The 14,467-nt window shown below is 41.4% G+C and overlaps 1 protein-coding gene across 3 annotated transcripts in view; it reads right to left on the bottom strand.

The window, feature by feature from the left end:
* PHF20 (PHD finger protein 20) overlaps nucleotides 1-14,467 on the bottom strand; it is a 152,043-nt gene that overhangs the window by 121,768 nt on the left and 15,808 nt on the right. For all 3 annotated transcript variants that reach the window (XM_058562789.1, XM_058562788.1, XM_058562786.1), the window contains exon 2: nucleotides 8,659-8,773. In XM_058562789.1, the coding sequence (XP_058418772.1) occupies nucleotides 8,659-8,741 (83 nt within the window). In that variant the 5' untranslated portion in view covers nucleotides 8,742-8,773. The remainder of the gene's footprint in view (nucleotides 1-8,658; nucleotides 8,774-14,467) is intronic.

Raw genomic sequence — 14,467 nt, forward strand, 5'->3', positions numbered from 1 at the left:
ATATAAAAGAAAAGGCAAAAACAAAAATACAAATTACAAAATGTTAAATTTAAATTAAAAATTCCAAAATGAACTCATAATTTTTCAAAAAATTTATTTCTTAGCTCCATCCACTGATAAAGCCTAAAAGCAATGACATTCTAGCAGCAATAAACACACCCTGTGCCCAGGGCTTAATTTCTAAATACCACTTCCAACTAAAAGGAACCAGCCCTCCTTGGAGAAATGGCAGACTCCGGGATCTGGAGCAGGACATGTGCAAGATAAATCTGGGGCTTCTGATAGTGCCAGAAAACAAGAAAATGCTCAAAGACTAATAGGAGTGTGTCAAAAGAACAAAGGAGCCAGTTTAAAGGGCCTCCCACTGGCCAAATTTGGAATAATTTTAGCACCAAAGAGAATAATGAATGCGACTACAACACCACACTGAAAACTTTGAGACCTTAGTGATTCGTAAAAAGGAAAAAAGACCAAACAAAAGCTCTTCTTACAGAAGAACATCAGCCTAATAAAAAACAGACGGGGGGCCAGCCCCATGGCTTAGTAGTTAAGTGCACGTGCTCCACTACTGGCGGCCCGGGGTTCGGATCCCGGGTGCGCACCGAGGCACCGCTTCTCCGGCCATGCTGAGGCCGCGTCCCACATACAGCAACTAGAACGATGTGCAACTGTGACATACAACTATCTGCTGGGGCTTTGGGGAAAAAAGGAGGCAGATTGGCAACAGATGTTAGCTCAGAGCCGGTCTTCCTCAGCAAAAAGAGGGGGATTAGCATGAATGTTAGCTCAGGGCTGATCGTCCTCACAAAAAAAAAAAAAAAAAAAAAAAAAACACGGAAGGACAGAGGTAGAAAATCACTATTCTTCCACTTCCAGTGTAATAACTGATTCAGGCAGGATTATCAATGGATGCTGAAATTATATAGGTAAATGGTATGGGGGGGTAACATGATATTGATACATACCAAAGTATCCCCACAAATTATTTAGTACTTTCACAGGGAAAAATATCCCTTTAAAACATTGAGAGACGGCAGTCATTATCTTACCCAAGTGATACATGGAACAGTGGGATGATCTAGCGTTATGTATCTCCATGTGATGCAATATTAAACACACAGCATTACCACTGAAACATTCTGCAAAAAAAATGTTTCATATGAAGTCTAGCCCTAACTTCCAGTTTACAGGAAATATAAGAGAATGCAAGAATCAAGTTAAACTCACCCATGAACCATTAGAAAACAATGTGACCAAGCCAGAACATGGAAACAACTGCTCAGAACTCTTAAAAATAAATAAATAATGCCATGAAGGGGGAAAGAGTGGGGAGAGAAGGATTATTGTAGAATAAAAGCAACTAAAGAGACATAAAAACAAAAACGTAATGTGTGAACCTTGATTGAATCTTGGCTTCGCCAAAAGACATTCTTGAGACAACAGGAAAATCTGAATATGGTCTAGATATTAGATATTATGGAATTGTTAATTACAATAAGCATACAAATTATATTACAATAAGTATATAAAGCAGATTGGGTAAATACATTAATTAGTGATATAGGTGGAAGGTATAGTGCTCATCACACTATTCTCTCAACTTTTCATTATGTTTGAAAATTTTCATAATAAAAAGCTGAAACTCATTTACTTTAGGATCCCAAAAATAAGAACAAATAATCCAAGGATTCAGAGGTGAAAAGTCAAAAGGGTCAGGACCAGCCCCACGGCCTAGTGGTCAAGTTCGGCACACTCCGCTTCACCGGCCTGGGTTTGCAGGTTCAGATCCCAGGTGTGGACTTACACCACTGGTCAGCCATGCTGTGGCAGCAACCCACATATAAAGTAGAGGAAGACTAGCACAGATGTTAGCTCAGGGTTAATCTTCCTCAAGCAAAAAAAGAGGAGGATTGGCAATAGACGTTAGCTATCTTCTTCAACCAAAAAAAAAAAAAAGTCAAAAGGAAATAAGCGATGAAAACCTGGACCCTAACCCCCACAATCACATCTTACCTCAATGGACTGAAAACATACACACAATATGTGGTTCCACATTGCAGAAGTACTACTTATTGTAATGTATTACTTACTGTAATGTAACGTATTACTTACTGTAATCACTTATCAGGGAGAAAACACAACCACTTTCAATCTAAAGATAATGAAACAAATCCTCCACTATTTTTGTCAAAAGCATTCAAAGTCAAAGATCTAACCAAACAATTAAATGTCCAGTCCTCTACGTGAGGAATTCAGGCAAACATTATCAGAATACGTTTTTCAGTGTCTTTTTAAATTTAGGAGTCAGAAACATTAAACACTCTGGAGAATTCCGGCTATTTGAGAGGCTATGAACTCAATCTATCTGGGTTCAAACCCAGGTCCTACCTCTGTGTGACCCTGGGCAAATGACTTCATCTCTCTGGGCCTCCTTTTTCTTACCGGTAAAATGAGGAGAATAACAGCAGTCATACCTCATGGGACTATTAATTGGTTATTAAACAAGATGATTCATGAAGTACATGACAACCAGCATGGATAACCAACAAATGTCAGTTATTATTAATTTTCTGGCCCAAGGATTCTCTTTTAAATGTTAATTTTAGACTTTTGGTCCCAAAATTCTTACAAGCTGGCCATAATGTTTTCATTTTTACAGTAGACATGATTAAGAAGAAAATTAACAGCTGTATTTTCCTAGTAACATGGCATACAAAATGCTTCCGAAAGAATGATCTTATCTAGATAATCTACATAATCCAGTTATAATTTCCCATTTTGCCTACACGGAAACTGAGGCTGGGAGAGGTAAGGTAACTTGACCAAGTAAACTCAGCTAGTAATTAGAGCAGAGACTCTAACCCAGAACTCTTCACTCTATAAGCATTTGTCAGTATACCAGATAATGGTTTAAAAACATTTGTGGAAGGGCCAGCTCAGTGGCGCAAGCAGTTAAGCACGCGCGCTCCACTGCGGCAGCCCGGGGTTCGCTGGTTCGGATCCCGGGCGCACACCGACACACCGCTGGTCAAGCCATGCTGTGGTGGCGTCCCATATAAAGTGGAGGAAGATGGGCATGGATATTAGCCCTGGGCCAGTCTTCCACAGCAAAAAAAGAGGAAGATTGGCAGATGTTAGCACAGGGCTGATCTTCCTCACAAAAAAAAAAAATTTGTGGAAATGCTTACAACCTGAAGTTCACAGGCTGGGCTGTTGATTTGCTATATTTCCATTTGGAAAGGCATTCAAGGCAGCAAACTTATCTGAAGGTGACTCAAGGACACTGGATTTCTCTGTGTAGTCACCTGCACCCAAAGGGACCTAGCCATCCAACTTTTAGAAATGATCCTATGGCACTGACACCTCCCCCTAAAAAAAACTCTGCTCGTGCCCAAAGGTTCACTGCAGCTTTAATCACGGCTCCAGCCTCACCTATGAAAAGCCTTTCCTTATCCCCAGGCACAGCAGGGCTCATCCGTCCCTGGGCTGCTCCCTTAGCCCCATACACATTCCTCTAGGATCAGACCACTCCAGCCACCAACTGGTCCCTCTGTCCCTGGGACAAGAAAAAAAGTCAAAAAGCTGGCAGGGCAGCATTGTGTTCACTGCCTGACATAAAATTTGCTAAACTAACACATTAGTAAATGAGTAAATAAATACAGAAAATTGGAAGCAAAAAGTTCTACAAGGTAGAATAACGATCTGAAATATAGTAGTTTATCCACTTAACAGAATAGATAGATGGTATAACTACACTATGCTATCACAGTAACTGAGAAAACTAAAAGTATATAAAAATCTTATGTATACCCTGATCATAACTATCTTATATATAAACAATTACACAAAAGACTACCTTGTTAGGTTAGTGGAATTACAAATTAACTTTTTCCTATTTTATTTATTATTTACTATATAAAAAATGTTATATTGCTAGGATACTTGAAAAAATATAATAAGCATAAACAAAATCAAGATAATTGACTCAAGAAAGAAAATATTAGCAGAACAATAATTATTAAAATATCTGACTTGGGAGTCTAAAATTTGTTTTTACAAAAAGGAGTATAGGCAAGCTTTAGCAAAGCTTCAAGAAACTTTCAGAGAATAAACTACTTCATTTTCTAAGACTAGTATAACAATAGACTGAAACTAGACAAGGATATTACCAGAGATCAAAACCAAAAATATTAGTGAACATGGATATCAAAATTGCAAGCAAATAATTGGCAAACTGAATCCCGTAATTTATTTATTATATACATGACCTAATAGGTTTTATCCAGGAATGCAAGCAAGAATTGTTCAACATTAGAAAATCTACTAATGTCGGGGCCGGCCCGGTGGTGCAAGCGGTTAACTGCGTGTGCTCCACTGCGGCGGCCCGGGGTTCGTCAGTTCGGACCCGGGCACGCACCGACGCACCGCTTGGCAAGCCATGCTGTGGCGGCGTCCCATATAAAGTAGAGGAAGATGGGCACGGGTGTTAGCCCAGGGCCAGTCTTCCTCAACAAAAGAAAGAGGAGGATCGGCAGATGGTAGCACAGGGCTGATCTCCTCACAAAAAAAAAAAAAAAGAAAAGAAAAGAAAAGAAAATCTACTAATGTCACATACCACACTAAGAGATTAAAAGAAAAAAAATACACATGATTGATTAATTAGATGCCCAGAAAGCATTAGATAACATTCAACATTCATTCAGGCTTAAAAAAAAAAAACTTTCAGACAAGGCATAGGACAGGAACTTCCTTAATCTCATTAAACAATCTACCACGCTCCTACACTAAACACTGTACAGTACTTAATGGTGAAACTTCACATGTGTTCCTGTTAAAATCAAACAACAAGACATGGAAGGCCACTATCACCACTACCAGTGTTAACATCATGCTAGTGTGGTCCTGGTCACTGAAAATAGGAGAGAAAGGGAGAAAAGGAAAGAAAAAGGGAGGAAGGAAGGAAAAGAAATGAGAGGCATAAGGATTGGAAAGGAAGAGGCAAAACACTCCTTTGCAGACTTTTGACAGTCTATGTAGAAAATCCAAAAGAACCATTAGAACAAATAGGAAAACGCAGCAAAGTTTCTGGATACAAGATCAGCATACAAAATTCAACAGCGATAAACCCTCACGTAGTCACCACTCATGGCCACTTTTGCTTCCTCCATCCTCTTACCCATTTCTCCCTTCATATTATCTTTGAAGTAAATCCCAAACAACATATCATTTTATTTATAAATATGTCAATATATAATCTCTAAAAAATAAGGACTCTTTAAAACATAACTACAATACCGTTTCCACACCTAAAAAAGTTAACAATGATTCTTTAATATCATTAACCAATGTTCAAATTTCCAACAATTTCATAAACGTTGTAATTTTTTTGGGGGGTGAGGAAGATTGGCCCTAAGCTAACATCTGTTGACAATCTTCCTCTTTTTGTTGAGAAAGATTAGCCCTGAGCTAATGTCTGTGCCCATCTTACTCTATTTTTTTTTGTATATAGGACACCGCCACAGCATGGCTTGATGACCAGTGTACAGGTGTGCGCCTGGGATCCAAACCCATGAACCCTGGGCGGCCGAAGCAGAGCGTGCGACTTAACCACTACGCCACCAGGCCAACCCCCATAAATTTTTTTTTAGCAATTTGTTTTTGAACTATGATCTCAATAAAGTCCACACATTGAACTTGGTTAACAAAAAAAAAACTCAACAGCATTCCCATACACCACCAATAACCAAAGAAAAAACGTAATATGAAAAGATCCATTCAGGGGCTGGCCCTGTGGCCTAGTGAATAAGTTTGGCATGCTCTGCTTCAGCAGCCTTGGGTTCAGTTCCCAGGCACAGAACCACACCACTTGTCTGTCAGTAGCCATGCTGTCGCAGCAGCTCACATAGAAGAACTAGAAGGACTTACAACTAGAATATACAACTATGTACTGGGGCTTTGGGTAGGAAAAAGAAAAAAGACAAGCTACAGACTAGTAGAAGATTTCCTTTTTTTTTTAGTGAGGAAGATTGTCCCTAAGCTAACATCTGTGCCGATCTTCCTCTATTTTGCATGTGGGACACCACTACACCATGGCCTGATGTGCAGTGAGTAGGTCCGTGCCCAGGACGTGAACCCCAGGCCGCTGAAGCAGAGAGCACAAACTTAACCACTACGCCACCAGGCCAGCCCCTAGTAGAAGATTTCTATAACACAAACTAACAAAGAATTGGAATCCATAATATATTATTAAAACATTTATAAATCACTAAGACAAGACAAATAATCCAATAGGAAAATAGTCAAGAGCAAGTCACAGAACACACATATTAAAAGATACTCAACCTCAGCAGAAATAAGTGCAACACAGAATAAAACAATAATGTTTCATAACCAATAGATTGGCAAAACCAGAAAGTCTGTCAAAGGCAAGGGTTGGTAAGGATGTAGAAAAACAGGAAATTTTATGTACTACTCATGGGAGTGTAATTTAGTAGAACCATTTTGGAGAGCGACTTGGCAATTTCTAGTAAAACTGAAAACATGTATATCAGTTTACTCAATAAATTCACTGGAGTAGGGCTTGGCAAACTACAGTTCATGACCCATCAGTAGATTATAAAATCAAATTAATGCTTCTTGATCAGTATTTTTGTATATTAAGGAAACACACATAACACAGAAGAAAACATGAGAGTGTAATGCATGTATTAAGGTTAAGGACTGTTCCATAAAATTTTTGCTTCAGTTAAATTTACATGTGTATTTGGTCAGTACCACACTAGATTTAAAATATATTTCTTACTGTAGGTTGTGGTCAAAACAGTTTGAAAGCCACGGCCCAAGAAATATTCTTGCACATGTGCAGGAAGAAACATTTACAGAGATGTTCACAGTAGCACTATGTATAAAGTGAAAAACTGGAATCTAAATGTCCTTCAGTAGGGACTGGATAAACAAAATATGGTATATTCATAGAATGGAACTCTATACAGAAGTTAGGATGAATATCTTATATAGCAATACGGGTAAATCACAAAAACATGAGATACCGAAAAGAAACAAGCAATATGATACTACTTATATAAATTTTTTAAAACACCCAAAATGATTCTAACTACTATTTATGGATACATATATACAGTAAAAATGTAAAAACATGGACAGAAAGGATACAACCAATTTCAGGATGCTGGTTGCCTCTATGGAAGAGGGAGGGGAATTGAATTGGGAAGGGTATAAAATATACTTCCATTATATCAGAAATGTTTTATGTCTTTTATTTTGAAAAATATAAATAAAACAAACATGCTAATATTATTAATTCTGAGTGATAAGTACACAGATTATTTTATGGTTAGCTGTACTTTTTTACTTTTTCTGCATTTTAATTTTTTTCCCAAATTTAAAAAGAATTCCTAGCCTTCATTAAGCTGCCTTAAAAAAAACTGAGAGGGGCCGGCTCCGTGGCGTAGCAGTTAAATGCACGCGCTCCGCTACGGTTCGGATCCCGGCACGCACCGATACACCGCTTGTCAGGCCATGCTGTGGTGGTGTCCCATATAAAGTAGAGGAAGATAAGCACAGATGTTACCCCAGGCTCAGTCCTCCTCAGCAAAAAGAGGAGGATTGGCATGGACGTTAGCTCAGGGCTGATCTTTCTCAGCAAAAAAAAAAAAAAAAAAAAAACTGAGAGAAACCAAAAAAGGAAATAATTACAGATAACACAAACAGCCTAAAAACTACTAGGTGTTCAAAGCTAATTCTAACATCAAACCTTCCAACCCCAAAAGGCAGCAGAGATATTTTCTGCCCCAGCCATTTCCCTGCTTCTCTTCCCCTATCTTTTCATCCTATATCCCAGGAACTGGTCAGCCTGTCTATTTTGAGACAACCCCCCAAAAGGGCTACACTCTTCCTTGTAAAAGCTCAGAAAGATTTCAGTTCTGAAGCCCCCACCTTCACCTTGAGCATTAACAAATAACCAAATTCTGGGATGACCTCAAGAACAATCTCCATTTTACAGTTTATAAGGCCTTGTCCTGTATATTCTATTATTTGGTTCTCAGAAAAACTCTCTGAGGTCAATATTACTAGTATCCACATTTACAGATGAAGCTGATGCTCAAAGTGGCTAATTAACAGCCAGAGGTTACAAGTCAACAACTAAGTTGGGAGTACAACCCCTCAGCTTCTGAATTTAATGATGACTAAATTTCAACCACACAACAACACACCCAGAGAACAGGAGGGATTGTTCACAACTCATGAGCTGTTCCGATCTAACTCTTTTTCTTCCTTCTTCCATCCCTGATGTTTCCCTCCTCTCTTCTTCCAGAGAGGCAGCCAAGAGCAAGAGAGCTGCCACTATTAACTCTTCCCTTCCCTGCAGCCACTCGTGCTTCTTTCTCCCATAACTCCTTCAGATGAACAGGCAGAAAGAGAAGACAATTACGAACAAGGGGCCACAGGATGGTCCCCCTGACATGGGGATCCCTGCGCCAAAGAGAAAAGACATTCCCATGGCTCTAGACTTAAGTCTCCTTCCAAGAGTCAGGGAGCAGGAAAACATTACAGAAAAGCCCAGGCTACCCCTCTTTATCAGTTCTGGCAAAAGTCCTTTGCTGAAGGGATTTAATTAACAGAAAAATGTACAAGTACCAGTTTTTTAATCGGTCCCGGGCTTCCAACTGGGCTCCCACTTCAAAGCTGATTCCTCGTCTGTTAGGTGGATGCTTTGTCATTTTCAGTCATCAACGGGGCTGCCTTTATTCTCCTGAAAAAGCCAATTAAATATTTATGAAACTTAGGCAAAGTCTGCCCAGAGTGTAGCATCACTCACTACACATAAAAGACAAACAGGAATTATTCAAAACACAAAGCCCCAGGAAACCCTATCAGCACCCTCTTTCACTCCTGCCCTCATCCTAACACAGGTGTGCCCTCCACTGCTTCCTCCTTCTCTATGACACAGCGTCCTGTAGTCTGAAACTACGAGGTGAAGTTCCCTCAACACTGCTTACCATGGACTCATCTATGAGGGGCACCCCTCAGAAATCCAAAACAATTGCTCTCAGGGTTAAATTCAATCACTTGTTGATGCATTCAATAAATATCTGCTGAGAGACTATTCAGGAAAAGAGTCAAGACCAAAAGAGACAGAGTTCCTGCCCTCATGAAGCCTTTAGTCCACTGGGGGAAGACAAAAATATAGCCAGTAAACAGATAAATGAAATAACTGCAAGCTGTAACTGCTATGAACTTAAGTGCTACAAAGGAGGCAAACAAAAGCTAAGACACTGATCTCTGGCCCTACTTTTGGAAGGCTGGACAAGAAAGATTTATACTTTCTTTGATGTATTTATATTTTCTACCTCTTCTTGAGTCCATTCTGACAATTCATATTTTCCTAAGAAATTCTTTATTAAGCCTTTGGGTAGTGGGATTGGTGGTCATTTTTTTTTTTTTTGTGAGGAGATCAGCCCTGTGCTAACATCCGCCAATCCTCCTCTTTTTTTGCTGAGGAAGACGGCCCTGGGCTAACATCTGTGCCCATCTTCCTCCACTTTATATGGGACGCCGCCACAGCATGGCTTGCCAAGCAGTGCGTCGGTGCGCGCCCGGGATCCGAACCAGCAAACCCCGGGCCACCGCAGCGGAGCGCGCGCACTTAACCGCTTGCGCCACCGGGCCGGCCCCTGGTGGTCATTTTTTATACGAGTAAAATTTATCTTTAGGGGCTAGTGGTGGTTCTGGTGGAGATGTAGCCTCTCGGGGCACTTGAGCAGGCCACCTCCACACAGCAGGCTACCCCTGACTAAATTCTCTCCCACTAAACTTTGATCTCAACAGCCCACACTGTCTAAGCAAAGCCAGAGCACTGCCAGGGTAATGTCTGCCTCATACCAGGAGCACAATCTCTGCAATGCATGAACGCGGAAGCATCACAGAAGTGGGTCCTCATATCTGGTGTGTAATACCATTACATCTTAGGAAGAATTTGCTTGCAATATATTACATGAAAAGGCAGAATGCAAAATTACACCACTTTGAGCTCACATTAAAACTCATGTGGGGTCGGTCCCGTGGCTTAGCGGTTAAGTGAGCGCGCTCCGCTGCTGGCGGCCCGGGGTTCGGATCCCGGGCGCGCACTGACACACCACTCCTCCAGCCATGCTGAGGCTGCATCCCACATACAGCAACTAGAAGGATGTGCAGCTATGACATACAACTATCTACTGGGGCTTTGGGGGGGGGGAAATAAATAAATAAAATCTTAAAAAAAAAAAAAAAACTCGTGCATTAAAAAAAAAAAGCCTGGAAGATAAAAAACCGGTTGTAAGTGATTGTTCTTTTCCTCTTAAACAGTTTCCTAAATATAAAAGTTTTTCACAACATAAATCTTCCACAAAGAAAAATTTTGTACTGTGAAGGATGAGCTGTCCATTAAACAACCCATTCCCTGGGACCTGCCCTGTGATGTAGTGGTTAGGTTCATGGTCTCTGCTGCGGTGGCCTGGGGTTCGCTGGTTCAGATCCCAGGTGCAGACCTACACACAGCTCATCAAGCCATGTTATGGTGGCATCCCACACACAAAATACAGGAAGACTGGCACAGATGTTAGCTCAGGGACAATCTTCCTCACAAAAAAAAGGGCGGGGGGGCGGCCCAGTTGCATAGTGGTTAAGTTCCCGTGCTCTGCTTCAGCAGCCAGGTGTCCGCAGGTTTGGATCCCGGGCGTAGACCTACCCGCCACTTATCAAGCCATGCTGTGGCAGGCATTGCACATATAAAAAAAGTAGAGCAAAATGGGCACGGATGTTAGCCCAGGGCCAATCTTCCTCAGCAAAAAGAGGAGGACTGACAACAGGTGTTAGCTCAGGGCTAATCTTCCTCACAAAAAACAAAGAAACAAAACATTCTGAAAGGCTGATATTGGGGAACACACAAAGCAAATCAAACTAAGGCAGGAATGGTTGACAGTAGTAAGGAAGCTGAAACCTAATAAATGGAAAAGCTATGTTAGCAGGAGCACTTCAACTATATGGACCCTAGGAAAAGGTCAGAGGTTTGACTGGCTTTACCTAACACTCTCCAGGAAAATGAGATATCAAATCTGATATATGTAAATCCAATCAGTACGGGGCCGGCCCCGTGGCTTAGCAGTTAAGTGCCCCGCTGTTGGTGGCCCGGGTTCGGATCCCGGGCGCGCACCTACGCACTGCTTCTCCCACCACGCTGAGGCCGCGTCCCACATACAGCAACTAGAAGGATGTGCAACTGTGACATACAACTATGTACTGGGGTTTTGGGGGAAAAATAAATAAATAAAAATTTTTTAAAAATAAAATAAATAAATAAATAAATAAATCCAATCAGTAGAAAAGTCTTCATTTTGGCTTGTCTGAAATACCGGGTCAAATTATTTATCTTTTATCTCCGACTTCATGCATACCAGATACCATTCAGGTTAATAGTTTCGCCTCCCAGATTATATGAAAAGGTGATGCCAAACAAGAAGAAAGGCAGAGTGGCCTTGAACACTCAGTGAACTGCTATTATTTGTCAGACTTTATGCAGGGAGACAGCTCTCTTTTATACAGGTCATGTAATGTAATGGGGTTAAATGCTTGGCCTTGAATCCTGAGCTCCACTCCTTATTAGCTGAATGAATGTGAGTAAATTACTTAACCCTTCTGAATTTGTTTCCTCTCCATAAAATGGGGATGGTGATGATAGTACAGTCATGTGTCGCATAATGATAGGGACACGTTCTGAGGATTTCATCATCGTATAAACAACATAGAGTGTACTTACACAAACCTAGATGGTACAGCCTACTAAACACCTAGGCTCTATGGTACTAATCTTATGGAACCACCTTTGTATATTTGGTCTGTCATCTGTCCTTGATCCAAAAGTTGAAAAGTCATTATGCAGTGCATGACTGTACCTATCTCCAGGCAGTGGGTGTAAGGATTAAATGAGATAATCCATTTAAGGAGCAGAGGCCTGGTACAAAGTAAGGACTACATAGTTAGTGGCTATTAATAAATCTATTATCACAAATGAGGAAATTAGGCTTAAAGTAATTTCGCTAAGGTTCAAGTGCTAAGTGACAGGCCCCAGAGCAAAAGCCCAGGTCTGCTTGATTTCTGAATGAATTCTTTTACCACTCAATCTTCCCACAGGTACCCCAAGAGGCCTTCCAAGAAAATATAGGAGTTTGGGGCTGGCCCAGTGGCACAAGCGGTTAAGTGTGAGCGCTCCGCTGCGGCAGCCCGGCGTTCGCCGGTTCGGATCCCGGGCGCACACCAACGCACTGCTTGGCAGGCCATGCTGTGGCGGCATCCCATATAAAGTGGAGGAAGATGGGCACGGATGTTAGCGCAGGGCCAGTCTTCCTCAGCAAAAAAAAAAAAAAAAAAGAGGAGGATTGGCAGATGTTAGCACAGGGCTGATCTTCCTCACAAAAAAAAAAAATATAGGAGTTTGGGAGCAAAGCAGTGAATGAATGAAGATGAGCAAATTATTCCCAATGGCTCAAGAAAACTAATTCCTCTTGAGGTGGAATTGTCAGAAGGTCTTCTTTATCAGGAACTAAAATCTGTTTTTATTATAACTCTGACCCACTTGTTTGAAGTTTCACTCTCTGGTATCACACAGAACAAGATTGAAGACTAAGCTGGCTTTCATGTCCCATCCCCAATCTTCCCTCCACTCCTCTGGGGGGGAAGAGTATGTTTTAAATTTCACATTAATTCATTCAACAAACCACTAGTGATGGGGCTGGCCCCATGGCATAGCAGTTAAGTGTGTGCACTCCGCTGCTGGCAGCCCGCGTTCGGACCCCGGGCGTGCACGGATGCACCGCTTGTAGGGCCATGCTGTGGCGGCGTCCCACATAAAGTGGAGGAAGACAGGCACAGATGTCAGCCCAGGGCCAGTCCTCCTCAGCAAAAGAAGAGGACTGTCATGGATGATAGCTCAGGGCTGATCTTCTTCACACAAAACAAAAAAAAAAAAAAAACCACTAGTGAGTACTATCAGTAAGGCATCGTGCTGGAAATTAGGAATAAGAAATCCAGGGCCGGCCCCGTGGCTTAGCGGTTAGGTGCGCGCGCTCCGCTGCTGGCAGCCCAGGTTCGGATCCCGGGCACGCACCGACGTGCAGCTTCTCCGGCCATGCTGAGGCCGCGTCCCACATACAGCAACTATAAGGATGTGCAAGTATGACAGACAACTATCTACTGGGGCTTTGGGGGAAAAATAAAAATAAATAAAATCTTTAAAAAAAAAAAAAAAAAGAAATCCAGGGCCCTGGGCCGGCCCGGTGGCTTGCGGTTAAGTGCGCGCGCTCCGCTACTGGCAGCCCCGGTTCGGATCCCGGGCGTGCACCAACACACTGCTTCTCCAGCCATGCTGAGGCCGCGTCCCACATACAGCAACTAGAAGGATGTGCAACTATGACATACAACTATCTACTGGGGCTTTGGGGAAGAAAAAAAAAGAGGAGGATTGACAACAGCTGTTAGCTCAGGGCTAATATTCCTCACCAAAAAAAAAAAAAAAAAGAGAGAGAGAGAGAAATCCAACTCAGTCCCCACTCCAGACAAACACAAACACTGAGAAAAGATGAACAGACTCTAACAATGAGCAAGGCGAGGGACACCTGGAAAATCATCTGAAAGTCTGAATTTGACATCTACTAACAAATAAAAAAGAGTTCAAGACAGAAGCAGGAATCAAAAACAAAAAAAAAGATTACGTAAGAAGTACATTTTTACTTCTCACATTTAGTTTTAAACACAAATTTTTCTAAAGATGCAAGATTCTGTAGCTTTTAACTTATCCATTCGTCAAGGCCTGAGCTTTTTCTTCCCAAAATCTCCAGCTTCCAGAACAAGAGGAAAAGGGAATCCGTTCAATAAGGACACCGAGGAAAACTAAGAGAATAAAATCTGATGCAATCTGTATTTATATAGGATTCTATTTTAAAGCCCTTGGCAGGACTTCAAATTACTCCTTTACATTCAAATTTCCCTACAATGGAGCTCACTGCTACACAGGAGACAGAAAGCCTAGTTTATTTCCTTAAACACAGTATTTGCAGACAATGCCCCCATAAGCAATGATAACGAAAGCTTTAAACGCACGCTGTGTAATGCAGCTTAAAGGGCACTTTCACAAACTGGGAGAAAATAACTGCAACACATACAACAAAGAGCTCACTTCCTTTATTAACAAAGAGTGCATGCAAACCGAGAACAAAAAGTCACACAAGTCACTTAAAAACGGGCCAAGTGTAAGAACAGGCAGATTACTGCGGGGGAGGGGGCGGTGATGATTCAAGGGTCTAATAAGCATGTGATATTATAACCTCACGCTAAATTAAAGGAAATGCAAATGCAAGCAACACTTTTTCACTTCTCAGATAGGCAAAAAATTTAAAGGTAGAATACCCAATGT

Source organism: Diceros bicornis, chromosome 19, assembly GCF_020826845.1.
Source record: "Diceros bicornis minor isolate mBicDic1 chromosome 19, mDicBic1.mat.cur, whole genome shotgun sequence".
NCBI classification, from domain to species: domain Eukaryota; kingdom Metazoa; phylum Chordata; class Mammalia; order Perissodactyla; family Rhinocerotidae; genus Diceros; species Diceros bicornis.